At 42.0% G+C, this 27,695-nt stretch overlaps 1 protein-coding gene across 3 annotated transcripts; it reads right to left on the reverse strand.

Moving 5' to 3' along the window:
* On the reverse strand, window positions 1–27,695 carry LOC143323876 (alpha-2-macroglobulin-like protein 1). 3 transcript variants are annotated; one of them, XM_076736032.1, is made up of 36 exons: window positions 27,465–27,695; window positions 25,415–25,595; window positions 24,270–24,426; window positions 23,579–23,631; window positions 22,507–22,527; window positions 21,598–21,766; window positions 21,374–21,458; window positions 20,895–21,015; window positions 20,673–20,787; window positions 20,475–20,584; window positions 19,448–19,603; window positions 18,993–19,229; window positions 18,670–18,733; window positions 17,913–18,058; window positions 17,589–17,738; window positions 17,064–17,372; window positions 16,792–16,882; window positions 16,383–16,524; window positions 15,648–15,873; window positions 15,409–15,535; window positions 12,644–12,765; window positions 11,441–11,492; window positions 10,702–10,785; window positions 10,389–10,565; window positions 9,935–10,016; window positions 8,012–8,168; window positions 6,603–6,677; window positions 5,930–6,095; window positions 4,661–4,857; window positions 4,356–4,571; window positions 3,630–3,748; window positions 2,721–2,811; window positions 2,573–2,641; window positions 2,236–2,341; window positions 2,058–2,099; window positions 1–819 (listed from the first exon to the last, which is right to left on the reverse strand). In XM_076736032.1, exons 1-36 carry the CDS (start codon window positions 27,545–27,547, stop codon window positions 797–799), a joined length of 4,521 nt encoding a protein of 1,506 aa, XP_076592147.1. In that variant the 5' UTR covers window positions 27,548–27,695; the 3' UTR covers window positions 1–796. The 3 variants fall into 3 exon arrangements, with proteins under 3 accessions (XP_076592147.1, XP_076592149.1, XP_076592148.1); XM_076736034.1 differs by lacking the exon at window positions 16,383–16,524 and adding an exon at window positions 16,581–16,710; XM_076736033.1 differs by lacking the exon at window positions 16,383–16,524 and adding an exon at window positions 16,581–16,713 and having other exon boundaries at window positions 27,465–27,679.

The following is a 27,695-nucleotide window of genomic DNA, read 5'->3' on the forward strand; positions in this document are numbered from 1 at the left end:
TTGTATGAAAAGAAGTACAGTTTTTACTTATTTTTGTCATTTTAGAAATTTTATTGTCAGTCAGTTACATTTCAAATTGTATGGTAGTGATGTATCAATCTACCTTTTTTTTTTTTACTGGTACAGCAGAACACACACACACGCGCACACACACACACACACACACAGAATAACTCACGTAGCACTCACAAGACTGTATTTTTGTTTTTCTAGAAAGTAGATCCTGTTTCTCTCTCTCACACACACACACACACACACACACACACACTCAATCAATACTCGGACCATACTGTGTTATTGGTACCCTGTATGTCTCATGCGTTACTTTCACGTATGAATAATATGGATTTTGTCAAATCTATTAAAAACAGAACTGTTACAGAACGTCGTCTGTTGTCTTGAGCTCGGCAGGTTTTAATGTGAAGGTTCCAGTGTCGAGGAGAGCGACAGCAGGGACTGCTGTGCGGATTCTCATGCTGACTGATTATTGGTTCATTACTAACAGTCATAAGAGGAAGGACGAGGACGAGCCTATCGTGGGACAGCAAGAGCAACAACAACAATCAAAAAGCTAAAACAAATGGAAAAATCTGTTCCTAAAATTACACAAAAAGTGGGATTCACTCAATGAAACACAGCTAAAAACATTTAAAAGGAGTAAAAAAAAAAAAAAAAAATGAAAGAAATGGTCTAAGAAAAAAAAAATAAACATCTAGAAGTTTCTTTCTCTGACACAGTGATTCTTCCATCTGAAAGAAGTCCCATCGGGGCTTTTCGCAGGATCTCCTCGTGGGTTTTACAGCTCGTTGATGGTGTCACCTGGAAAGTAAACAGTCTCTTATTTACCTGGAAACTACCTGCAGACGTCTGCAGCCTCACTCACTGTTTGCAGAGACCTGGTCTGTAAGGCTAATTATCAGTGACAACATTTACTGACGTTAAGTGAGCAGAGCCTCGTTTCACCTTTCAGCAGTACGAACACTGTTTACACGTTGCAGTGGAGAGATAAATACCACGTTTAGCTTACATCCCTTTTCCCTAAAATCCAACCACTTTGACAGTATTTTGTAATTGTTCTGCCTCATTTCCATAGTCCACGCTCTCACGGCGCTAAATTCTTCAAACAAACTGCCGTCTTGATCACAAGCTCAGCTCTGAATACAGACGCCTCATATTAGTGAGTCGATGTAACATGTTTTTACAAGCATTTCAACTTCATTTTATACTAATGAGCAGCACTACAACATCATTGATAATTACTTCACCACCACTGCTTCATGTGTCAGATGTACGGCAGTGGTAGAAAAACTAAAATCCGATTTCTTTCCTTGTGATTGCTGTCAAATGTTGTAATGTATTGAGTGTTTGTTGGTAGTGTAAATGGTGGTTTAGTGATTTCCAGCATTCCTGTAGCTCCATGTGTTTAGATGATTTGACTTTTGAGTGATAAAAAGTTTGTGGTCGACACAGAACAGAAACCCTGAACTGATGCAGTGAGGGACAATTTTTCTCTTGTGTGAGTCAAAGACACATACAGTGATACACACCCATTAAATACAATGAAAACATTCAGAGGTCAGTCTGACATTACTTTACTGACCTCTGCATAAACTGCACGTTTTTTATGTTTGCTATTTGTAGAAACTTGATCAAATGGATCAAACGGCTTCATACTCCGTTTAGATGTGAATCAGTAACTCTTTGATTATTTGATCATCTTTTTTTTTTTTTTTTTTGAAAACAGTGATAAACATAGAAATTGGAGACTTTGTAGTATTTTGCACTTTGAAATGATGAAACTTGAGCCAAAGCAAGTATGTAATATACTGTGTGATCAATGAGCGACACTATTTAGGCACAAATTTTAAAACCAGCCATTTACACCACTGATGGTCCTTCAATGTAAAACAAAACTGAGTGACAGTGGGATGATATTTCATTGTAATTTTCACCATAATTACTGGTTCAGACACAATATTGTAATCAAAGCCTGTAACATGGGAACAGGGGCGTTAGTAGATATGTATCAAATACAGCAAAGATAAACTGTTACTTACTCTCTGCACAGGGGGAGGTGTAGTCAGTGACTGCTTCATCACCTGCAAACACGACCAAACACACACACACACATCACACACACAGCCATGGGGAATGAGAAAAGACGACAGTGTCGCTATCATTTTCAGAAAGGAGACGGAACGTGAAACACACGCGAGACGAGAATGGAGCTCTTACTTGTCTGGTAGTAATCGTAGACTTTGACCACGGCTGGTTTCAGGTTCCTGACGGGCTGATCCTCCTCTAGTGTCACACTGTAGATCTTTGTCTCATCCTTCCTCATCTGCAAGCACAAACACTCTTTCCAACATCACTCTTTACTCACACGCACAGGAGGATTTCTCAGCTCGGCTGTGCTACGTTACTGAACAGCACTCCTCGTGTGCTCTGCTGTTCGCCACAGCCTGACACAAGTCAGCACACAGAGGATCATGGCTGTACTTTGATGTGCATGAACAATATGTCAGTATCATCACACACACAAAGACACACAGGCACTGTCGGTGTTTCCTACCCCATCTAAGTAGATGTTGATGAAGCCTTCCTCCACGTCCACACGCTTCACCGAGCGGTCGCTCTTCAGCTGCAGAAGCACACGCTGCCGTCAGTAAACTCAAACACAAAAACACATTTGAATGTCGCGCAGATGTTGCAGAACTGACCAGCTGCATGGAGCTCTGATCCAGAATGTATCCAGACAGCAGTTTGATGTTGATGATGACCATGTTTGTTTCCTCTCTCCTGCCCTGGTACCTACACACACAGTCAAACACCACAATTGTGACACTCACATTCTGCAGCTTCACTTCATCTGCTGTGTTTATCAGCTGCTCTGTCACTTTGGATTGTCCTTGTAGTTTAAGGTGCAGATGGACATAATTTGACAATATTCAGCATCTTGAAATTATACAAAATGAATATCTGAACATTTTAAAACTCAGTGGTCCCGGCAGATTTATGTCTCTACAGTTCTGTCATTTCTCTCTTGCTGTCAGGACAGAATGTTCTAAAGCTGCTCCTTCAAGAGGATCAAGAGAAAACTGAACTCAAATCTGACTAAAGCCAAACATCTAAAAGTACAGTGTGTTACCGAAACTATTAAAGCAATCATTATTCAGAATTTTAACTTAAAAATGTTGATGAACTGTGGTTGTAGCAAGTGTAACTTTAACAAAGGTCTGTGTGCTGGCTGGTTTGTGTAAAGGTCAAAGTTATTATCGAAGACCCACAGGTTTCTGCGTCTTTTCCCCTCATTATTAAACAGTGAACTATAGCCACTACATCGTTCATGCAGCTACTTTTTGTTTTAATATTTCTGTGCATTAAATCTGTGTTATTTTCTATTACTTGCTGATGCAACTCGAGTAGGATAAGTTTCCTCTGAAGTCCAAAATAATTGTTCACAAAAAATACCACCAGTAATACAATTTGTTGAGATCAACTAAAACTCAGTGTGTGCTGGTCAGTTCATAAAAAAAAAAAATGTAACCAATCATCAATCATCATACACACACACACACACACACACACACACACACACACACACACACACACACACACACACAGAGTACCTGGCATGCACAAAGAGGATGAGCTGAGGCCGGCTGATGTTGCACTTGGCCATGATGTTGGTGGAAATGTTGAAGGCAGAGAAGTCAGGGGGAGGAGGGATGTTGTAATGCATGGAGATCTGTGGAGAGACAGATCCATTATCCACATTATAATATCACACACACACCTGATCATTACCTGCATGGCTTGATGTAGTGCAGATCAAAGAGCCACTTCTCTGAAATGTGTAATATCAAGAGCTGTTTTACTGAAAGTGTTCGTGTTTAATGAAGCACTTGCACTGAATGACGTATTGGGATTACAGCAAGGTTGACAGTGAAGTTTTGAGGTCAATACAGATTTCTGATAACAAAAAATCTAATTTTAAATAACAGCTATAAATACAAAAAGATAAATGAATAAAGTCAAATATATTTGAAATACTGCCAAAAATATAATGCTGTTGTCTCCTGCTCTGAATCGGTTGATATCAGTCTGCTGATGTATTGGTTGGGCTCCAAATTAGAGGATCTTAAATATCTTGTCGGTACATATTTATAGGTGTTTTTAACGGTGTGATACAGCTTTCATCTACTGATTTCATGTCCTTTTTCTATTTTAATTAATAGTAGTCCACTCATTTTTCTTTTCTCTTCATATTCTCCTTCATCCCTAACTTGGCCCTGTTTCCCTTCAGTCGCAGCTTCCTGCTTCACGGGTTGTGTCGGTCGTGTGGTTGCTCGTACCTGTGCCAGCACGCAGCTCTGTCCCTGGGCTTTGACCGTGTACTCTCCAGGGACCTCGCTCAGCCTCTCCTCCTGGTACAGCAGCCTGTTGCTCTGATCCACCGTGAACTCTTTGTTCAGTCCTCCTAACGATGTCACCGTCACTGTAGTGCTGCCCTCCGCACTGTAGGTGGCAGCGCCGTACTTAGCCAGAGCCTGGAGGGCCACCACGGTGTCCTGAAGAGAAGAGAGGTTAAACGTGTCATTGAAGGCAGTTAGAGGGGTTAAAGGCTTCCCATAGACCCCCTGTGTGTGATCCGTCCTACCTGTGTGGAGGAGAAGCCACCGTACGGGTTCTGCTGCTGAGCGAGCCAGCGGACGATGCTGGAGGAGTAATCCAGACCAAATTCTGGCATGGCTGAACCAGAGAGCAGAGCCAGCAGCACGTAGGAGGTCATCTCCACCTCCAAAGAGTCCAGGCCTTTCCCAGAAGCCCCCGCTCTGTCCCAGTGACGGGTGCCACCTGCCAGTCAGAGCAATGGAGTCGTCCAGTGACTAACGTGCACTTCAGTTCAACGAGTGAGCACGAGAAGGTCTACAGTCGACACATTTCCAAACAGTTAAGTCTGTTACAGAAGCTGTTTTAATGTGTCAGATAGGACTGGTTATAAAAATCTCCATCACGGAAATGACCATCTCCTCTGTGCTGGTTTAACCAACAGCCAAACTATGACCTTTTTTATTGTCACTTTGAAAGGAAAATGACGGTGCAAAAAACAAAAATAACCCTGAACATTGAAAAAAAAAAAAAAAAAAAAAGATTGTGAGATGAAAGGGAAGGAAATTCAAAGATGACATCTGATAAAAACATAAATACTACAGTAAAAAAGAAAGCACAAGATAGTATAAGCAGCATAAAAATAACAGAACACAACTTTACAGACCACATTGGTGCTTAATGCCTGAAAGATTCAGACCTGCAGTAGGTGCATCACACTGGCACACTGCTGTCTAATTACCTTTAAGAGACACTTCATCTGCTTTAACTCACTACGTGTCAACTGTCATTTGAACAGATTTCAGTTGAACTGACACTTCAACTGCTTGCAGTGCACACACTTCAGTGCTTCCACTTCAACGAAAATGTCAACTACTCGGAACACCAGCATGTCAACTGACACTTCAACTGCATTCATTTTTCCCCTCAACTCAGTTCATTGCTTACACTGAAGTCATTTGTCATGTTGCTACCTGACAAAAAAAATTCTCTTCAGCTTCCACAGTTTCCTACAACTGCTTTCAGTTCATCAGTTCATTACAATTCATCACCTACTCTGACTGACATTTCAACTGCTTTCAGTGCTTCAACTGCAACTGATGCTTCAACCTTCAATGCCCACTCTTGAACTCAAATTCCCACTTCTCTCTGCACTTCCATTTTAACCTTTCTTCACACTACTTTCAGTATTTGTCTTACGGCGTCCACTTCAATTGCTTCACTATTTCAACCATTTTTTAATGTTTCAACTGCAAATTTTCAACAAAAAGACTTCAGGTCAGATGTGCAGATGCCGCCGATGGTTCCACCATCTTACCCTCTGTGTTGGACTTCTGATGCAGGTATGTGATGAGCTTGCTCCTTATCTCCTCCTCTCCAGCCAGAGTGAAGGTGTAGGACAGCAGGGCGGTGGTGTACAGGTTGTCCATCTGGCCGGCCACTGCTTCCTTGAGACAGCTCAGGCACTTCTGCACCATGGGGTCCTGTCACACCGCAGGAAAACACAAAGGTGAGAACACAACAACCGAAACAGTCTATGAAATGATTCCTACGCAGGCTTCTAGAAATTAGAGTTGCGGCCCCTGAGATGGACTATTTAAAGCTATGAGAAACATATGCAGACATCTAAGAAAGGCAGCACACAATATATGTCAGCTATCAAAAATGTATTGTAAAAAAAACAAGAGAAAATCAAACAGAAATTAGACAACATGTCACATTTCGTTCTGTCTAGATCCCTTTGGAGGATCATTTATAGACCATGATCATAAGTTTGACCTGCTGTCTACAAAATGTCCTGTCTACACTCTTTTTAGTGATGCCATCTGTCAGTCAACATAAACATAGGACCCTGGTTGCAGAAAATTGCCAGCACAGGAAGCAAGCGTGACAAGAAGTCAATGAGCGTTGGCGTTCCAGTGATATAAGAATGAAGCAAGGTGAACATGAAGGTCTGAGGAGGAGGAGGAGGAGAGTCACGTCAGACTCACCATGACGTTGGTGTCCAGCTCCAGCAGGGCAGCGGTGATGTAGGCCGTCAGGGACACATCGTCACTCACTCCTCCCTGTTGGAAACAGGAGCACAGCAGGAACAAGCAGATTGGTTCGTGCTTTCCTTTCAGTCAGTGTCACTAAATGGGAAATTTTAGGTTGATGTTTTACTTTTCAGAACATCTGCTCTTATTGTGCTGTATGTTCTGACAGATGCTGCAATACACTTACAGCCATGTTCAGATTCCCTTCACCCTCCTTACATTAAACTCTCTTTCCTTTTCAGAACTCTTTCTCCACACATGCTTAGCTCTTTCTTATTTCTAAAGTATTTTTGGGAGGGATTTAATGCCTTTATTAGCGAGACCACATTGCCGATGAGACAATAGGAAAGGACAAGAGAGAGATGGTTGAGACTTGCAACAAATATCCCAGTCTGGACACAAACTACAGCCATTGTGGTTCAAGACTGACACCTTACACCACAAAGCAACCAGGGTGCCCCATATTTTGCTCTTTTCATCAACAGATATTCCTTATTTTCAACACAGCCCTTCATCTGAGGCTCTGTTGCCCTGGAACAATGTGTGAAACTTAATAGTGTCATCAAGCACTAAATGTGTGCTTTCACTTGGTGGCAAAAGTGATTCAGTTACTGCTGATTGGAGGGACCTCGGCTATTAAACTCTCGATTAAATCTGAGCGAACAAAGCTGCACAGAGTTCTGCTTGTTTCTTGTTCCTTGTTTCCTTTCCTGAGAAAATAAACTCAAGAATGAAACACACACCTGTCTATTCTTCACAAGGCACTCGAAATGTAACCCAAGTTTAAGCTTGTCAACATCTTGTATATTGGCAAGGAGTTAATATTACCAGCAAATGCTTGGATGTCATGTTTTTTTTATATATAGTTGTGTTTTTCCAGTTACAAATATAGTCCACAGTATTCAGCCAGTGCTTGCGCCTGGAAAAAGCTTTTCATCCATAACTTCTAAAACAGGGCTACCTGGCTCCCTCCTGGGAAAAGCTCTGTGGTTGTTGCTCTGTTCCTCAGACACAGTCGTCATGGTTTTTTGGCGTTAATCAGATTCAGGAGATGCTGTAGTTTGTGAGGAACTGGCTAGCAATAATTTGTTTGGGGCATTTCTTCTGCTGTGTGTGTGTGTGTGTGTGTGTGTGTGTGTGTGTGTGTGTGTGTGTCTTGCCTGCAGGCCTGGGGCATTCTATGCTCTCTGCACACTCGCAGCGCTCAGGAACTCTATGCTAATTGCTCCTCACATTAAGCTAATTTTGTGATTTTGCCTTATAGGAAAAATTCACCCAAGCAGAGCTCCAAATGGCCCAAAGCAGCAGATGTGAAACCCAATTCTCTCCATCTAAAATGACCACATTCAAACTGATCTCATTACCTTCATGCCATTGTGGAAGAGTTTTCCCACAGATCTGATGCAGCCATCAGGCCGCTGGTGTTTGGACAGCCACCTCCTGGCATCTTTAATGTGCTTGGCATGCACAAAGATGTACGGTCTGGCCCCGCCAAAGGACTTCATCACAAAAGTAGTCAGCCTGCAGGGTCACATACACGTACATACAGACAACACACACAGAAGGTTTTTAGAAAACAAATCTAACCATGTGTGCCTGTGTTGGTAACCCCAAAATGAACCCAGCTTCAGGACAATTACATAACCAACACCGGGCACTTGGTCTGAGCTGCATCCACGACAAAACAATCCTTTTCCTCTGTGCCACACGTGAGCCCAGCAGAATACAGACAGGCAGCAAGTACTCACACCCCGTATATTTGAATAATGTATTCACACACACACACACACACACACACACACACACACACACATACACATCCTAGATACTCAGAGATAATGCTTCTGAGGAAACCAGTTATAGACATGCTACACTCCACCACAGTAAACATATCGTATTGCTCTATAATCACTATGGATACAGTCTACCCTGTTTCACACTTTGATATTTTAAAAATGTGCACAAAAATACTTAAAGCTGCATTCATTCAGTTTTTGGCCTCTTGGGGGCAGCAAAGCAAGCTGTAAACAGAACAATGACATACCTTATAGAGCTGAATGTTAGCCACCAATTGTTTATTTACAGAGACAGCAAGCAGATAGCAACATATGCAATCTTTTGAATCCCATTTGTAGCCACATGTCCAATATTCAGTTTCCTTTTGGCTCTGTTTTTGGTCTCCACCACCTGCTGAGATATCTGGCTCTTTAGCAGCTAAATGCTCCACTATGGTCCCAGCTAGTTCCTAACTTTGCCTGCGGTTTGGTGCTGAGCAGGTAGCAAACAGAGAATTCATCAGAGCATTTATAAAGAGTTTGTGGGCCTGAAAACCAAAACAATGAGGTGAAAGTGGCTAAAAAAGCTGTGGGTTCATCTCTATAATCATCACCTGTCACATTACACTTAGTCCCGTGAGCTACTGTTGGTATAAAAATACTGATTAGTGCAGCTTTAAATAAAAATCAAGTCCTTGTTCTATTTTAAGTGATTTGGACAATTCCACTCAATCTCCTCTCTGAATTTTAATGTAACTGAACACTTGAGAGCCCTAGTTTCTCCGAACCACAAACACACACCCACACACACACTCAACAACTGCCAAACTGCCCAGCACCCTTTCAAACAGCAAAGGGTTTGTTAAATCCCCCGAGGCACTGTGCTTTAAGCCCATTAAATGCAAATATTAATATTTTCTGGCAGGTTCCCCATAAAGTAAATTATTAGGATCCTCGCCGGTGCCAAACACCTCCCACTGTGTCTGCATGTCGTTTTTATTCTCTCATCAAACCAAGTGTGAGATTTGAGCTGAAAATGTTCACAGTTTAGCAGCAAAGCTTTTAAAATGTTCTATAACCACTGATGCAACTGAAACATTATGAGTTATATAATCATGAACATATTCTACTATTCATATTAGTTTGGTTCATATGTTTTGGAGTTTGAGTGACAGTTGTAGTTGGACTTTTTATTAAATTAAAATGTGTTATAAATTATTTAATATGTTAAATTCAATATAATAACTAGCACTATCTGAAATAATAGTTATATGAAAACAGTCATATAATGCGTGATAGTGTAGGATATGTGCTCCATTATTACCAAAAACATTACAATATAGGAGCAGAGGTGTTCTTATATTAGCTGAAATATTACTTTCTTGGATAACAACTGACTTTTCAAGCTTGTAACCAGTTTCTATATATTCACAGGAAATGGAAATGTCATTATGGAGTGTTTGCATCCTAAGCAGCATTCACTCATGATGTTACTGAGGCAAGTTTACTGACCAGGTGTTTCCAGACTCATCGTTCTTCCCAAAAGCACTGTAGGAACCGTCATCATGCTTGTAGGTGAGCTCCCTCTGATATCCTACAACACACACACACACACACACACACACACACACATAAGGCATTCATCTTACATAGTTGCACATAGTTGCAGTCACTTTCATGTATTTGATTGGTCAGCGCAGTGGTTTGAGCCACATCCCCTGTTGTTGCTGGATGACCCTGTCTGAACCCAGCCAGGCGACTCTAAGTGGGGCATTCATTATTCTAAACTGGTTCAAACCAGTCTGAACCAGACACCTGACGCCATACAAAGGTATTATTTTCTGGAACTGAAAAACATTTTGGGAATTGATGGATCTTTTCAACCAAAGATAATACGCAGACTGGAACAGTGCTCCAGACAGGCTGCCTCTCCACTGTCAGTCCCACAGGGGTCAGATCAACTCACCACTCTCCAGGAAGCGTGTTGCTCTGTCCTGAATCTCCTGGGTCAGCTGACCCGTGCTTTTCAGGTAGTTGAGGATGAAGATGTTGGGAGCGAACAGCACCATGTTCTGCTCCCCGCAGCCGTACGGCATGGCCAGGAGCTTGTCTAGGTTCTTCATGGCCCGGCCCATCAGGTCACCTGCAGAAGCAACAGGAGAAAGATGAGACAGATTCCAAGATTAAACCCTGCCAAGATTTTATTCTCAGCAGGATTTAAGGTGAAAATAAAGCCTGAGTAAAGAAATGACTTCAAACGTCTCCAAATAGTCACGAACCCAGTACAGAGACAGAGGCCCTGGCAGATCCAGCCACAAACATCTCAGGCATCAGAAGAGAGATTTTCTTCTCCACAGGCCCCTCTGGCAACACAGAGAACAGGACAGACGCCACATCAATGACACACGAAGGAGAGAGCTTAACGAAACAGTCTGACATCAGGAAATACGCTTATTCACTTCCTTGCTGGGAGTTAGATGACAGGATCGATGCCACTCTCACGTCTGTACAGTGAATGTGAAGCTAGAGCCAGCAGCTGGTTAGCTTAGCACAAAACCTTCATAAAATCACATTAAACAAATAAAATGTATCATGTTAATGAGTGAGTTTTAGAGATGAGGGAATGATTTTCTCTTGGTGGGCACAGCCAGCCGTTTCTCCCAGTTAACAGCTTTATGCTAAGCTAAGCTAAAGGTATCCTGGCTTTGACACTTTTTTCCCCTGATGAATGGATTAAAAGTCAGTGGGTCAGCGTGCTCACTATTCATTATTTTGACACGGTGGATTTTCACAACAACCATCCATTCCATTCTTATCTCTGATCTGACAAAAACAAACACTTCTTGACAATAATGACAATAAGAATCAATCATCCTCTACTGGACAGGCGCAACAGAAAGATGACAGTTAAAGCGGTATTTTATCAAGCTTTCTGCACGAGAGGATCAAGCTGGCCGTTCACCCTGAGGCACCATGAGATAACAGACGCTGATACACAGGCTGTTTGTCAGTGCTCACCTGCAGGACAGAGCAGGGCGTTATGACTGACCATCTGTGGTGTTCCTTCAGCCTTGTGGAGAGACACAAAGAGAGTGATATTAGTGAAGGATATTAGTTCGATTAAAAAGGCATCAGAACAAGTCCTACAATAAGTATGGTGTGCATACCACACCCTGACATGTTATTCCTCTGTGCCATAAAGCTCCATCGTTGGCCAAAAACATCGTTACACTGGGTCACATGTTCTTTCATTACCATGCAGCTTGTTCTGATTTAATCACACACCTTCCTGTTGGCCCAAAAGCTGACTAGAACACAAAATGTGAATTGATCCACTGCTGAAAATAGTCCTCTACAAACTATTTCCTCCTACTGCGGCCAGTGGTGAGGAAGCGACTGATTCTTTGAAACAATAAAACTTTATGTGGCCAGTTATTCAAGATGTCTTCAGCAGGAACAAATGGCCACAAGCGGGGTATATACTGTTGATGAGTGCCAGTCGACAACAGGCTCATTCAAACTTTATGTTTACTGCTTTAAGGAGGACATGAAGACTGTAAAATAATTTGAGTAAAATAACAGAACAGACCAGGTAGCCTGGAGTAACACATCAGTGTGTTTAATGTATGTTAAAGGCTCCAGAAAAAACAAGGCGTCCTTATTAAACAGATATGTGACTGTTTGAACTTTGACACGTCACACCAGGAACCTTCCTGATGCTTCTCTGCGTTAATGTGTATGTATGCTTGTAACAACAATCTCTCTTTTTCTCTTTTTATTTATACATTCATGTCTGAGTATTCTGTCAAAATGTCTAACTAGGGTTTTGAAAAGTGTTATTATTATATTTAGAATTAAGTCTGACCTAATTTCTTACTTACATGTACTGAAGAGAAAATGAACTAGTAGAGATGAAAATAAAAATCTGATTTTTCAGAACCATTCCTGAGTTGAAATAAATTTTTATGTATCATGTAAACTTATTACAGAGCTAATTCTTTAGTTTTTTACTCTCGATAAGAAATTCAAAGACTCACTTTGAGTTTGTGACATTTTCAGACAATTAAAATGAATCAGTTGAATGAATCAAAGAAAGCATCAAAGTAAAAGAAAAATTAATTCTGAATAAACTCTTAGCTGCAGCACTGCTGGCAGGGGCTTTTAACTGTATCACACTACAATCTTGTGCCCTGTTTCGTGATGCGTTTGAGGGTCACTGACCTCCACCAGCAGCGTGCGGACCACTGTGTCGATTCGGCCTTGGCTGGGGACGGTGGCCACCTCGTTGCCGCACAGTATGTCAGTCTTCAGGGCCTCTGCGCTGACCTTCAGATTCACCTGACCTGTGTGCACACATACAGTCTTATTCTGAGAGCGTGGCTGTATTGATTAGCGCTCCCGCTCCCTGTCAAACTGTCACATTTTGTGTACCGAGGCAAAACAGCTTTTCCGTCTGCTTTTCAATCCGACTCATTATCCTCCCTGTTCCTCCATCCCTCCTCTCCGTTTTCCCTCCTCCCCCGTTTCCTATCTTATTCACCCTCATTAATCCCTATTTGTTGCCTTATTATACTGCCTCTCCCCCATACTGCTCTATCTCTCCCTCCCTCCCTTTCTTCACAGCCCACAAACCTTCACACAGAGGACAAGTACAGATCACCCCCCGAGGGAGAGGTTTCTGAGTGTTTCGTCAGAGATACTACCTGACTTGTTAGTACAAGTAATTGTCAGCATTCCTCTAAGGGGGAGTAAGAGGAGCGCAATTTGACATTCATCAGGGCCTCGTCTCCATCCCTGCTGATGGAGGCTGATAGAAATCCTCTGCTAGGCAGCATTACAACAACACTCTTTGCTTCCAGCAGTGCCGACGCAACAGCTGTCAGTGCCCTTAATACAGATTAATTAGCTTGTTCTGTCTCATCTTTATGACTGAAAGTCTAACTTTGGTATTGGACGGAACAAACAACATCAGGATTTAATTAGAAAGATGTGAGGATTGCATTATATTATTAGTGACAGCAGTAACAGTCAGATGGAGGGTGGGTAATGAGGATGCAAGGAGGGGTTGACACCGTTTGAAATCATGTTCAATCAGTTTTTTTGGATGGAAACTAACAGGTGATATTTTGCACAGATGTTAACATCACAATTAGAATTGATTTTGAGTGAAGTCATTTGCTATAATTAGTCTTTCCGTCTGAGTCTCAGGGTTGAAAAGCCTCTAAATGAGCACATTAACACTGGATTTTAGTGTGTGTTTCATACACATTCACAAATTCACTTCATTACAGTATGAAATCAGTGCGTCGAGTGTAAAACCATCATCGTGCTTTATTCTTGTCAAATTTAGGTTGCAGTACTATTTCCAGTATGAATGTTGTTTTTTATGCATTTTTAAGCTAACAGGAAGTCCCTGAAATCATATTTTCCTCAATAAGCTTTTTGTCAGTGACAGATTTTTAAATGAAAGCGTTTTTTTTTTTTGTTTGCCAAATTTCAAATCATTTTGGTTACTTTACATGAGAGATTTCCAAATGTGTTTTTTTTCTGTGCTCTTCTCAAAGGTTTGGAGTGACAGATGTCATGTCAAATGTGTCTGTTCACCAATCAGAATTTAGTTATATTTTTTATAAAAGTGATCTGATATATAACATTTAAGATTTTTTTCTTCAAACTTTGAGTGCCACTTATTTAGTCATACATATTTAATATTATAAAGAAATACGTAAAAGGGCCTCAGTTCATGAAACAGCTAATTAGATTTTGGTGGGCTGTAGACAGGGCCAAACAGCCGCTCCACCCCATAATGATCATGAGAGACCTGAAAATTCTCTACAAACTTCTATTCATTTTGGATATATTTTCATGTGCAATTCATTCCATTTTTGTGATTAATTATGCAGTGAAAATACATACATAATTGTTGTATTTATTCATCTATTTATAATTTGCAATCTAAAATGTCAAAGTCTCCAAATCCCAGAGAAAAGAAAGATGTGACATCAGTGTCCTCAATACAGCAGCAGCCCTGGCAGCGAACTGGATCCTGAGATTTTTTAATAACCTCTGAACACTGAAAGATAGATTTATCTTTTAGGCTGCTGAACTCACTTGAATAAAACAAGTACATTTACAGTTTCTGTGATCACCATGATCATGTATCACTGTGGGTGCACTGTTACAAAAAAGCCTTTTCTCCTCCTGAAAGAACACATTTTCAGATATGTTCTGCCTTGGATGTTGAGTGTTTTTTTTAGGGGTGGAAAACATTTTGATCTGTTATTTACTGTTAGTAAAAGTAGCAATAACACACCATAAAAGTCCTCAATACATGTCCTGCATTTAAAACCACTTAGTGGCTTCACATACTGTTGACTTTATCTATATTGCCATGCATCATATTTTTGAAACTCGTCGTCTGTTCTGTAAGTAAAATGTTGATCTGTAAAGTAACAAGACTACAGTAGTAGAGTAAAGCGTGACTCATTCTCCTCTGAATGGTGACATAGAGAGTATAAAGAGGCACTAGGGTTAGGGTAATCACTGGAGGTTTTCCATCAGTCTGCACTCATAGCCGCATTACCACACAACAGTAACATCACTTTAAAAAAAAAAAAGTTTCAAGTTTCTAAATGTTGATTTGGATCATGTAATAAAAAGACACAGCCTGCTTGGAAAACAGTCTCCTGTGACAGAAAAATGTGATTTGAAGTAAATGGTCTGAAAAATGTAAAAACACTGGTAAATTCCTACTGAACTTCCAACTGATACTCCAGACTGTAAAGTACAGATTATTATTCAAGTCAGTCACTTTGACCTGCCCAAATTAAGATCTTTCCACAGACTGCCAAAGGAACATACAATACGCAATCTAACAGTGCAAATCCAGCAGATTCGCAAAGAAAATTTAAAAAAATAAAAATAAAGAAATTCTAACTGGAATGGCATTGAGGTAGCATTGTTTCTGGTCAGCTATCTACAGATACCTAGGGCAGTTGGAGTTACAATCCATGAGAAGGTCCTGCTCTCCTCCCCGCACAGACACACACTGTACTGGCAGCCATCGCAGTTTCTGAAGGTGTACTGGTCTGAATCAGCCAGTACGATCTTCACCTGCAGACGGAAACAAAGACAAAAAAAATCACAACCAAAAATGTGCAGATATTTTTCATTCTTGCGAATCCATAAGTAAATAAATTCCATCTAAAAGGCCTTAAGAAATTACCATAATGCATTTGGAGAGATAGTTGAAGACAGTGGCTTTGAGTGTAAACACCTCCCCTCGGATGACAGAGTAGGGCAAGGTGAGGCTGACGAAGAACGGCTGGAAGGCAGTCAGCCCAGTGTTAGGCGACACGCCGAAGCCCACAGAGGAGACACAGAAGGCTCCAGCTGCCCACTTGGTGATGGTGTCAGGGACCGTTTTCTCCACGTTCACTGACCCACCGTCTCTGTACGAACATACAAGCAAGAGCCAAACTGAAAAGAAGCTGAAGTCTACGAGAGTTCACCTTAAATATCTATGAGTGAAAACACGAATGCATGATATTACACACAGTTTCATAATATTGTGACAATCTGTTTTAACACATGATGAGGTATCTTGTGTTTTTGGCTCGAGGTGGGGTGCAAGAGGAATGAGCCGTCCTCTGGGGCATTTACAAACTGCTGGCCATGTGTGGTTGTGGTTGTTTTTCTCAGTTTAATATCTTTGTAAACTGGATATCTTGACTGTCATGACATTTTAGAAATGTCTCATCTAAACGGTTAATTGATAAAAAAGAACAAGCAATAAAACCAAATCATCAGTCTAACAGATAATACGTAATGAGACGTAATCTGAGAAAACACATCTGAGATGGTATAAGAAACTGAAGACAGTGTCAGTGTTAAAAAGGCACAAATGTGTGAAAATTAATCCAAATGTGTTGACCCTTTTCAGGGCATATATTATCATTACCCCACAGTAACTAGGTCCCAGATCCAGGTCTCAGGGAAGAATGTCCTGACGGTCTCCTTCTTCTCCTCCTCTTTACCTCTCAGTACACCACCTGAACTCTGTGGCATCATGTTGAAGGCCATGGGAACCGGAGAGTCGAAATCTAAGAACACATGGATAAAAAAAAAATAAAAACAACAATTACACAACTAAACTTACCCAACAGTAACGAGCTCCCAGATCCAGGTCTCAGGGAAGTGTGTTCTAATAGTCTCCTTGGTCACTCCAGCTTGATCTCCAACAGGGTGAGGCCCCGAATCCTTTAGGAACGCTATTTGTCCAGGTGCATCTACTACATAAAGTTTACAGTATAATGGTAGTTTCCTGTTTGAGGGTCAATATCAACAGTGGCAAAACCCATAAAACATACCAGCATCATAGTACAACAACTCATAGCTCCTTTCATGGCAGTTATAAGGTTTTTTCACATCGGAGTTGGTCAGGATTTTGATTCCAATTTCCTAGAAGGAGAGACAGAGACAGAGACAGGATAAAACCAAATTAGAGGTTGTGAAGTAACATACTGGAAATGAGTTGATCATCTGGTGAACACAGAATAAAATAGAAGACCACAACTGTTACAGACAGATCAGCTCTTGTAGCCTACTCTCTAAAAACCAATCAAAATGACCAATTTTCTACTTTAAAGATGCTGTAGACATCGTTCTTCTGACTGGGCGGTCCAAAGTAGATTGAGCGCTTTGCTCGACCAGCTGCCCCCAAGTCGACCACAGCCTCCGGTTCTGGTTGGACTTCTGGTCCTGGTTGTGATTGGACTTCTGGTCCCGGTTGTGGTTGGACTTCTGGTCCTGGTTGTGATTGGACTTCTGGTTCCGGTTCTGGTTCGGGTTCTAGCTCTGGCACTGGCATAGGGTAGCAGGGATATGGCTCAAAGTCTTCAACCTCATAGTTGTATCCTGACAGCTTCTGCAGAGGCAGCTGGTTGTACACCTGCACAAAAACACACATGTACACAGACCTGGGTAAGCCATCAGTGTATGCAGCAGGTACACGTGCCAGTGTACACTATATGTTGTAAATAAATCAATGAGTACTGTTTCCACTCCTCTCATCTCTGAAGCAAGACATGTTCCAATAAGAACAGAGGTACTGTAAAGGTGCAGATGTTAACATGGGTCAAGCTAGCACTGAGGATCAGTGTCGTACATAGTCGACTGTGAGTTCCTGCTCTGACTGCAGCAGGAGGACGCTCTGGTCGATGGCTCTGACGGAGCACATGGAGCCTGGATGAGCCTGGAGAGTCAGCGTAGTCTTCTCTGCTGGAAGTTCCTGGAGGGAGGCGAACTTCAGAGACACCTGCACAGGAGACACCAGGGTGGGGTCAATAGTCTGACAGCTGATTAGAAGAGGTCAGATCACCAGTATTAGACAATGCATATGTCTTCATATTCTATTGTATATTATATACACTTTGACTCATTTCTTGTAACTGTATGTTGAAAAAGTCTAAATGGGTCAATGGGGTTGTACCTTGTTATTGAGGCAGAGTTGAATGGGGAAGTCCTGGCTATCGGCCACACCCTCTCCACTGGGCATCACAGTGTAAACTACCACTTGGGCAAACGGTGCCAGGTTTGTAACCTGACGGAGTGATATGGAAAACTCCCCTTTGTTGACTGAGGCAGACACAGAAAAACAAGGAAATGTGACATCTGACCCTTTTCAAAATACATAAAACACAGAAATACATTTTCTCACTTTACTGATAAACAAACCATATGCTTAAACCACAACCTTTTCTCCACATGGGCAAATAATAATCTGCTAGGTTAGCTTGAAGCTAATGTAGGTATGTAGGTCCCCAGCAGGAACCAAACCAGGGTTGACGTTCTGCCTAAACCATTAAGACAATGAAACCAGCCCACAAATGAGCTACTTAAGGTTGTCCTCAAGTTGTTCACCCCATGAAATCAAAGGATTAAAACTGTTATTGTCAACAAATCCCAAGACAACACTAAAACCAACAAAATCTTTGTCCATCTCACAAGACAGACACTCAATAGTCCCAGCCTGTCTGTCCCTCTTGCCTGTCTATCTGATGCTGAGCAGGTAGTGTACAGTAACATAAACCACAGTGGGTTTATCTACACAGAAACAACATGTTCATAGCATCAGTTCATTGCTGGTTGGTTTTCATGTTATTTGCTGACAATAAGAGAAATGCAGACTATCACCAGACTTATTCTTCAAAATAGCCGCCTTAGATACAGTAACATTCATTCTTTACCAGTTCCTGTTTTAACAGCCACTGGGACACGACCGTGCTGCACAATTCCACCTCTGGACACCACCTGTAAGGAAACACAGCACAGGCACATTACACAGGTAGGTCCACCCCTTTGTGCAAAAGGCCTTTTAAGAGACGATGAACAGAAAGCACACTCTGAACAGCACAGCGATGGCCATATCGATTTCTAAAAATGTAAAGAATCAGCAGGACGCTGCTCCAGTTTCCCAGTACAGCTGTGCTGACAGTGACAGTGTTAAGATACGGCCTGAACCAGCTGGGTGGTAAAATACTGACAGTAGCTCATAACACATGAATCTTACCAGGTAAAAGAAGTCGAGGACTTCCTGTCCTTTCTTCAGCTCATCCCCCTGGATGATGAACTGAGCACGCACAGTCGCATCTTTGTCACAGGCGATCTTCTCGCTGACCTGCATGAGCTTCAAAAAGCTACTGCTCTTGGAGTAAAACGCTGCGGCGTGGTGGTAGGCCGCCCTGTACTCTGGTCTACGCAAATTGGCCACGTATGGCTCATTATCCTCTGTCTTTCTAGAACTCGCCTGTTGAACAAAACAGCCACAGGTCAAAGGTCAAACTTTCACTCAACAACCTTCACTCTGTCAACCTCTTATTTTTAACTACAAACAAGCTTTACACCAAATCTAAAAAAAACCCAGAAATTTAATAAGAGTTCAGGTCCGTGTTGTTCATCTCACATGATCTATAGGATGGAACGTTTGAACTGAATTCATTTTTCTATGAAAAAAAAGCGACCAACCCTTAGATTGACAATGTTGGTCCAGAGGGTGGTGTCCAAAGAAAACGAGGCCATGCCTTTCATGTCTGTGGTGAGCGTCACGTTTTGGGAGTCGCTGGCAAACAGGTACACTGCCTCACTGGTGACAGGTTTGTTGTCTGGACCGACCACTTTGACCTGCCAACAAGGCAGAAAGCAGAAGTTAAACCACAGCAGACTTTCACAATCTGTTGAGACAAAAACTTCATCATTGCCCAATATACTACTGATTGTCCTCCTTCTCCAGCATTTCCAGTAGGACTGAAAAAAATGTGATGCTGACCAATGTATAAGTATAAAGGGTTTAATCCCAGCCTTTTACTGTATGAGATATCTCATGTGCAAAGATGCTATAAGGTTGGACATGAGGAAAGATAATGGACTGTCCAAAATTTGAAGGGTTCATCCTCTGGTGAGCAAGAATCTCATCAAATTAATGTTACCTGTTATCTTACCATTAATCCTGATGTTTTATGTGTATTTTATGTGGTGATGGATAAAACAAATGTCTCAGCAATAATTAAAAAAGTTCAAACTGATGACCAGAAGATAGTATTGTTACATTATCCAGGAGGCTCCCATAATATCTGTGAATATTAAGAAGTCTGAATCTAGTTATAGTGCACCCTTCAAGTCTTGATCATGCTTCAGTATTCACACAGCACAGACAGCTGCGCACATACACACACTGAATGCGTACATGCTTCTATGCATACTAGAAATTATGGGTATGAGTACAAAGACACATTTCACAGCATGCTAACATGCAAAAATTTACTAAATAGCACTGAACACAAAGTACAACCAGGGAAGAAAAACCAGGGCTGATGGGAATATCATAAGCTTTGCAGGGTCATGAAGCAAAGTGCTGATGATGATGGTGATGGCACTTTATGAAAAGTCAGAGGATCACTAGTTATTAAATTAGGTTATTAGAATTCATGCTGAGAGCATAAACATCAAGGAATGACTAAAATCAGTAGCATTTAACCCTAATTTTTTTTTTTACCTTTCCCTCGAATGGGATGCCCGGTTTGTATGCAGCAGGTACGTCCTCAAAGGTGACAGTTCTGATGTGACTGCTGAAGCTGGTCCGCCCGCTGCCTTTAAGAATGACCCCTAGATGGTAGTGAACAAACAGACGGCAGCTCATCAGGAACCAGTGCTTCTTACTTCATGAACAGCATCCGGCATTGAGTCAGCCTACCTGTGCCGTACTCCTCCATTTCAGCGCTCACTTCAAAACTGTCATCGTACATGCTCTTGTTGAGGGAAAACTCTGTGACGTTCACAGTTTGTGTAGCACAGCCACTTTTATCCGTCTACGAGATAAGAACAAAAGCTCACTTCAAACTATACATATATATTTATATCAAATGGATGAAGAACTTTGACAACAGCCAATCCGTTTTTTATCTGGAAGACTCACCGTCAGCTCATACGTCTTGCACTGGTCATTTTCTCGGACACTTGAATACCAGTAAAACCGGATGGCGTTCCTACAAAACACAGCCTTCACTGAACCGACAACTGGTTTCCCGTAGGTGTATCTGCAGGGAAAAAACACAAGGATACACAGATGATGTTTTTAGGAACTGTTCCCTATTTTAGGTTGATTCACAGAAGGCATTTCAGGTTAAAATCTTCTAGCAAACGAGCTCACACCTAAATAAAAAGTAACATCAAAGCTCACGTTAGCAAGCTGGTGAAAGCTCGTTGAATACGACCTTAAAAGCACAATGGGTTTCCCAAATATTGTAAAGGGACAGACAAAACTATGCAGAAGCATTACAGTTTATATGTCCTCACACAGAGAGGGAGGAGAATTAAAGTTTCAGGTTGACTTTCATAACGTCCTAAACTTCAGTGCCAGTGTTAACCTCTGGCCTGTTCAGGTGGGACACTCACTTTCCACAGATCTGCAGCGTGGCCTCTTTGTCCAGGATGGTGATCACACTGGGCAGGTGAACCTTCACTTCATACTTTGGCAACACTAAAGCAAAAGAAACCGAATCAGCAATCTTACAGCTGAATATGAACACAGATCCAACATCATTATTTTGGGAAATATGAGACGTTCTTTGATTTTTTTTTCTTTTTTTTTTTTTTTTAAGCATGCAACGGCGACAGACCGTATTCCTTGATGTCAAAGCTGTGGGATATTTGCTCTCCTTTGTCCGTCGAGGCGGTGATGATGTAGCTTCCTTGTGCCGCCTCAGGAATCATGGGGTGGGACAGATCAAGGATGCCGCTAACGATGGCCTTATCCAACCACTGGGCAATGCGATTTGAATTGGGATCCTACATAAAGACAGAGGGACACAGTTCAGAGCTAATGGCCACCTGCAGCACTCAAAACTGAATTTCAGGAAGGAAGGAACCAATATGCTGTAGACTGATGGAATCTTTCATAGTGTATAAGCACCAAAGAGCAGCTTTGTGGTTCATCCTCTGAAATAAGGTGACATGGTTCCTACTCCATTCCCCAGGTGTTCAGTTTTTATGCAATTATAATATCATCCAAATTACTCTGATGGCGCAAGTTTTTGTTTGCAGAAACATGATCTAATCCTGGTGAAGATTAGCGTGGCCTCTGTGCATCTTTCAGCCCATTTTAGTCCCTCGACTGGTTGGTACTGACCCCGTTTTCTGTACTAAATGGGGGTTATCGAAGTTAGTAGGTTTTAAAATCCTGCACGCGGGGCTTCAAAATGTATTACAGTATATGACAGTATTTTTATATCAAAAACCTTCTCCTTCATCTTCCTGAAAATTTTTAAAATACAATTATCGCTGTAATTCTCCAGAGATTCACGCAGACTAATCTGATTCCAGTATTTAATAAAATCCATGAACTGTTTGATCACAGCCCCCTCAAGATGATTCATACCCCACATAGTCTGTTGACTCAGAAATCTGTTCCATTAGTGAAGGATGCTCTCTTATTTCACTGCAATAGTAAGTGGTCTATAACTAGTCAGGGGTTGGCAGGAGAGGTGCCATGCAGGCTGCATGAGCCAGTCTCTCATACAATCACTTACCTGGAGCTCCACCACTTTGTACTGAAAAAGAAAGAAAAAACACAACAATTATGTAAAAACTGATTAACGCACATAGAATGTGCACAATACACACAATATGTGATAAGGAGATCTCTGCAAAGTTTACTCATTAATGTGTCAATTTTCTACTGTTTTTAAATGTTTAAACATGCTTTTAACAGTAAAAACACATTTACACTCATCATACCCTCATAATTTTAAACTACAGGAGCTTATCTTGCCTATTTTTCCATGGCTGAAATCAAGTTTTATTTCTTTAAATGAAAAGAAGACCTAGAATATTCACCATGTCAGTGTCAACAGAAAATGTGATCCAAGACACTTCTGATTCACCTTTTCAGGCCAAAACACCTAAAAACTCCTGGACAACCTTTGTAATTTTTTCTAAATTCTAGTCAAGAAATGTTGGATGGAGACATGTATAAAATGACGTCCATGACATGCAGAACATTCTTACATGCATTTTAGGTGCAGCCCTAAAAGGTTTTTGATTATTTTTTACATATCTTGGATGAACTGTTGGAGGCAGCAGCTACACAGAGAAGGATTCAGTCACACGGTGTGGGTATAAACCACACATACATTTTCTAAACTATGGCTTTATTGTTTCCAACGAGACCACCTGAAACAGACACTTTACAGCTAAAGGGACTTACTTCTTTCTAACAAGCTACTTGTCATATGATACATCTGAATGAATTTCACGTTCACCACACGCATTTGTGTTTTCAGCCTCTCAAGACAAATGGAAAAGGCCTTGAGCCCGTATTGATTCAGATGTTTGGGTCAAACGCAGTGTGTGCCAAATGAACTCTGACAGCATGTTTATCACACTACTCCACACAGCGCTTCACACCCACGCTGTCTTCAAAATCAACAAACATCCCTCCTTTCACCTCCCACTCTCCTGAACCAAAATAGACCTCGCTCTTCAGATTCACTGACTGCTCGGCAGAAATCACACCAGATTACGAAGTTCACTGGTTGGAATTACACACATCATACAGTATCACAGAATTCTGCAAGGTCAAAGTAAATAAATAAAACTCACCACTCGCCCTACAGGGATGAAGTTGGCATCCATGGAGACGATTCGAAACTGGACTTTAAAAAGGAAAGAAGTGGAAAAAACAGCATCGGTTAATTGTAAAAATATAACACACACAGCAATACATGAGTAAGGCAGACAGGAAATACAGCAAATACACTGAATATCCCATCGCACTGCAGCAGGTGGAATGAGGAGGGACATCTCAAGTAACCTTGATGACATCATACTAGTTTAGTAATACCACTGGCATCACAGAAACAAGCTGGCTGCATACTAATTTGGCAATAACATAGTGGTGGCTCCAAAAAATAGATAAAAATTAACAAAAACAATCCAAATCTACATTTTAGGAAGTGCAGAGGGTGTTGAGCTGTGATTTGATGTTTTCTGTATATGTTTTAATGAGCGCAGCTTCCACCAACACCTCTTGAGGAACCACCACTCTTCTGTCTGCTGAATACAGATATAATTCCTAAAGTTGTCAAGTAGTGGCTCAGCATTATGCAGATATTGTAATGTAGTCCAAAATTTTGCAAATGCAGCTGAATTGGTAAGCAGTGCAGAGAGGATAATGTGGGCTGTGTGAACAGTACGACTGCAGCAGAGCAGCAGCATCAGGAAGCTCCAGCACCTTCCATGTCCTCCTAGTGGACATGGTCAGAGTGATAAGACCACCACACATAATTCTTACCAGTCTGCCCAGGTTTGTAGATAGGTTTATCAGTCTGGATGATATGGATGAAGGCAGGAGGCTCAACGAGGATTTTGGTCTTCTTGCTCAAAGAGGCGCTCTCGCCCTGAATCGTGACATTAATGGCTGCCACAGTCTTAGTGCGCACTGGAGGGACCTGCAACACCAGAAAGCATGCATGTCAGAGAGGACCAGGGGACATTTGAAGGGACAGGAGGAGAGGAAAGAAGGGGGGGCGACTTCTAATTTAGTCTTGTATAACTTGTGCCCAGTTGATTCAAGATTTTCCTTCTTTTGGAGTGTGTTTGCAGTGCAACATCTGTCAGCTATAATAGTTTAGCATAACTGCTTGGAAGCAAATCCATCTGAGTTCTGCTGAAATTGAGCAACAGCAGACCTCTTCCACTTTGCAAGGTTAATTATGAAATGTCGTCATACTTGCATAGCATATGTTTTCACTTGCTAATGGAGCTGCTATTATATAACGGGGACTGGAACCACTTCCAAATGTCGTGAGGGCTGTTTTTTTGTATGTGTGCTTGGATATGTGTGTGTTGTGAGTCTGAGGGTAGGGGGCAGGGGGTGTTTTCCAGAGGAATGCAGGTACATAGTAAGCCTCTGGCAGAAAGCAGCCTTTGTTTAGTTGCAGATGGACAAATACCAGACCAGGCCTGCAGCAGGGCCAAAATCTGGGGAGCGAAGTGAAACTAAGTGTTATTGTCACAGAGCTGATTGGGGTCAGCGGGTCGTTTCACATCAATATGGATCAAGGCCCGTAAGTTGCATAACAGTGAGCAGCGGTGTGACAGAAACCAGAGCAGTAATTTACAGAGAACCATTGGTGCTGACAGCCTCTGTCATGGTGCCGGCTGGATAATTAGGTACATAACAACTCCAGTATTTGTGCCTTCATTTTAATGGACGGCTGGGGGACGAGGAGAGGAAAGCACACTGTGCCTGGAAACCTCACATTCGTTTAACCACTACAAACATTAAAAGTGAAGTTCTGCTCCATTCTGTGTCACTGCCACTGAAAATGCACAAGTAAATTCCAAAAATCAAATAGGTTTTAGATTCAAAGTGAAACATGTCACACCACTCTGCAAATGGCCACAGTGTGTGTGTGCGCGCGTGTTGAGTCAGACCTGGAAGTTCAGGCAGCGGTAGAAGTCCTGTTTGACAGCCTCCTCCAGGATGACAGTGCTGCCAGAGTCCATTTCCAGGGCGATGGTCAAAGAGATGGGCTCCGTGGGGCCGTGGATCTGGGCACACAGGGTCTCCTGTTTCCCTCCTCTCACCTGGGAGCTCACAGTCACTGCAAAAATACTGCAGGTACAGAAAGGACATAACACGAGTCAGAAGAGGATATGCTGTATTACAGATGCTAAGATTTGTGTTTCTGTTTAGCATTATAAGCATTCTGTTTGGACAATCCTATACTTGTTGTGATTGCAATAATGTTCCCACGTCAATTCTTGCAATCCTGTCCGTGCCAGGACCCACTGAGGCTGAGCAGCTGAAGGTATTATTAGAGTCGCCCGGTAATTTAAATAAGCTATGAGGTGGTGGTGAAACTGGAATTGCACCATTAAAGGGGCTATAATCATTACTTTTATAATACCAGTCAGTCACATGACTATGTAAAAGTGAATGGTGTCATTCACAGAGGCAAATTATCACCCGACTGCAGCTCTCAGCTCCACAGAGTGTTTTAGCATCTTGCAGCTGTTTGCTTTGGTTTTCCACATCTACTTACGCTACTGTTCTGGCTCAGTCTCACTGTGCTCATAGTGTTGTTATGTCCTGTCACAGCAGGCAGCCGTTTGTAGTGAAAAAGCTAAAAACACACTGTAAACTACCTGCTCAGCACCAAACAGCAGAGAGACAAAGTCAGTGGAAGACACAAGCTGGTGAACACATTGGAGCATTTAGCAGCTTAAGAGCCTGATGTTTCTCTCATGAGTTGGTGGAGACCAAAACGGAGCGTAAAAGGAGAGTCTGTGATAAATTAACATTCATCGGTTGGAAATGAAACACAACTCCAAATGAATGCACCCTGTATGTTGGACGTGTGAACAGCCAAATGTATGCAAACACATGGACAATCTTTAAAGATGTCAGACTTTTGTTTACAGCTCGTTTCTGCTGCCCCCTAGTGGCCAAAAAAGTCCTCTATCATTAAAAATGTGCAAAATGACCAGTGGTGGAAAGTAAATTACTTATTATTTATTTAGCCACTCAAGATGGAGAGTTTTCACTCAGGCCACATTTGCAAAATATAATAAGATCAGTACATTTGACTACAATGCTTCTGTACTTTTAATTCTGAGTAAAAGAAGATCTGAGTACTTCTTGCACCGCTGGGAAAGCCATATGCAAATCAGTATGTTTTCCATGGAAATGACATGGAAGGACACCCTAAACCACCATATTATCTCGACTCAATCAACCACTCTGCTGAATGTTGTGTGTTTGAGGCTGGTTGGCACACAGGGGCCTGCTGCTGCCAATGAGAAATAAAGGACACATTTAATTGAGTTTTGTGTGGTGCTGCTGAGAATATTGATGCCGTTTTAGCCAGAGAGGAAGTTGCATGAAAAGTCATTTGACTCTGACGGTAAACTATGAAAGGCATTTGAGCCATGGTGACCACAGCGCAGATGAACACACAGGACTGGAACACAAAGGTCAGCACACAAATCAATATGCAGAGACAGCGAGTTCTCGTCTTTATCAGAGCTGTTTGGTTTTGTAGCCTAAGCTGATCGTTGGTCTCCACTTCAGATCATTTAGTGGATTAAGCAAATAAATCCTTGTCAGTTATCACTTGCTGTTCCACTTAGTCCCAATAATTTGAGCAGCTGTGAGCAGATTATAATCAAATGGTGGTAAATGGTAGCAGATGGGGGAACTTTGACACACACACACACACACAGAGTGGTGGGACTGCCTCTCCAGGTTGCATAACAGTACCCTGAGGCCAAGCACCGGACTTTCTGCCTCACCAGTGGGACGATGCTGGATTTCAGTCCTTGGTGATACCAAACACGCTGTACGTGCTTTTCAACCTTTGCCTAACTTCATCACGTGCTTCTCCTGCACACACTGGCGCGTGCGCTCGGCGTCTACTCGCTTGACGCACAAGCCAAACTTTTGCAGACAGCATGAGATGTTGAAAAACTTCATTTTACTTACGTGTCGTTGAGGTGGGCCGATGTCGCAGTTCGCAGCAGCGCTGATGCGATGATGACAGCAAGCATTCGGAGCACAGGTGCCATGTCTGCAGAGCACAGTCGCTGCTTTGCATGCAGCGGGACAAGTTGAGCGGACCGGACTGCACCGGAGGAGGACGCACTTCCAGCCTGTTACCCCCACTGCGGGCCGGACTCACACAGACTGATGTGCAGGGTACAAAGTTGCTCTGAC

This window comes from Chaetodon auriga, chromosome 7 (assembly GCF_051107435.1).
Source record: "Chaetodon auriga isolate fChaAug3 chromosome 7, fChaAug3.hap1, whole genome shotgun sequence".
NCBI lineage: Eukaryota > Metazoa > Chordata > Actinopteri > Chaetodontiformes > Chaetodontidae > Chaetodon > Chaetodon auriga.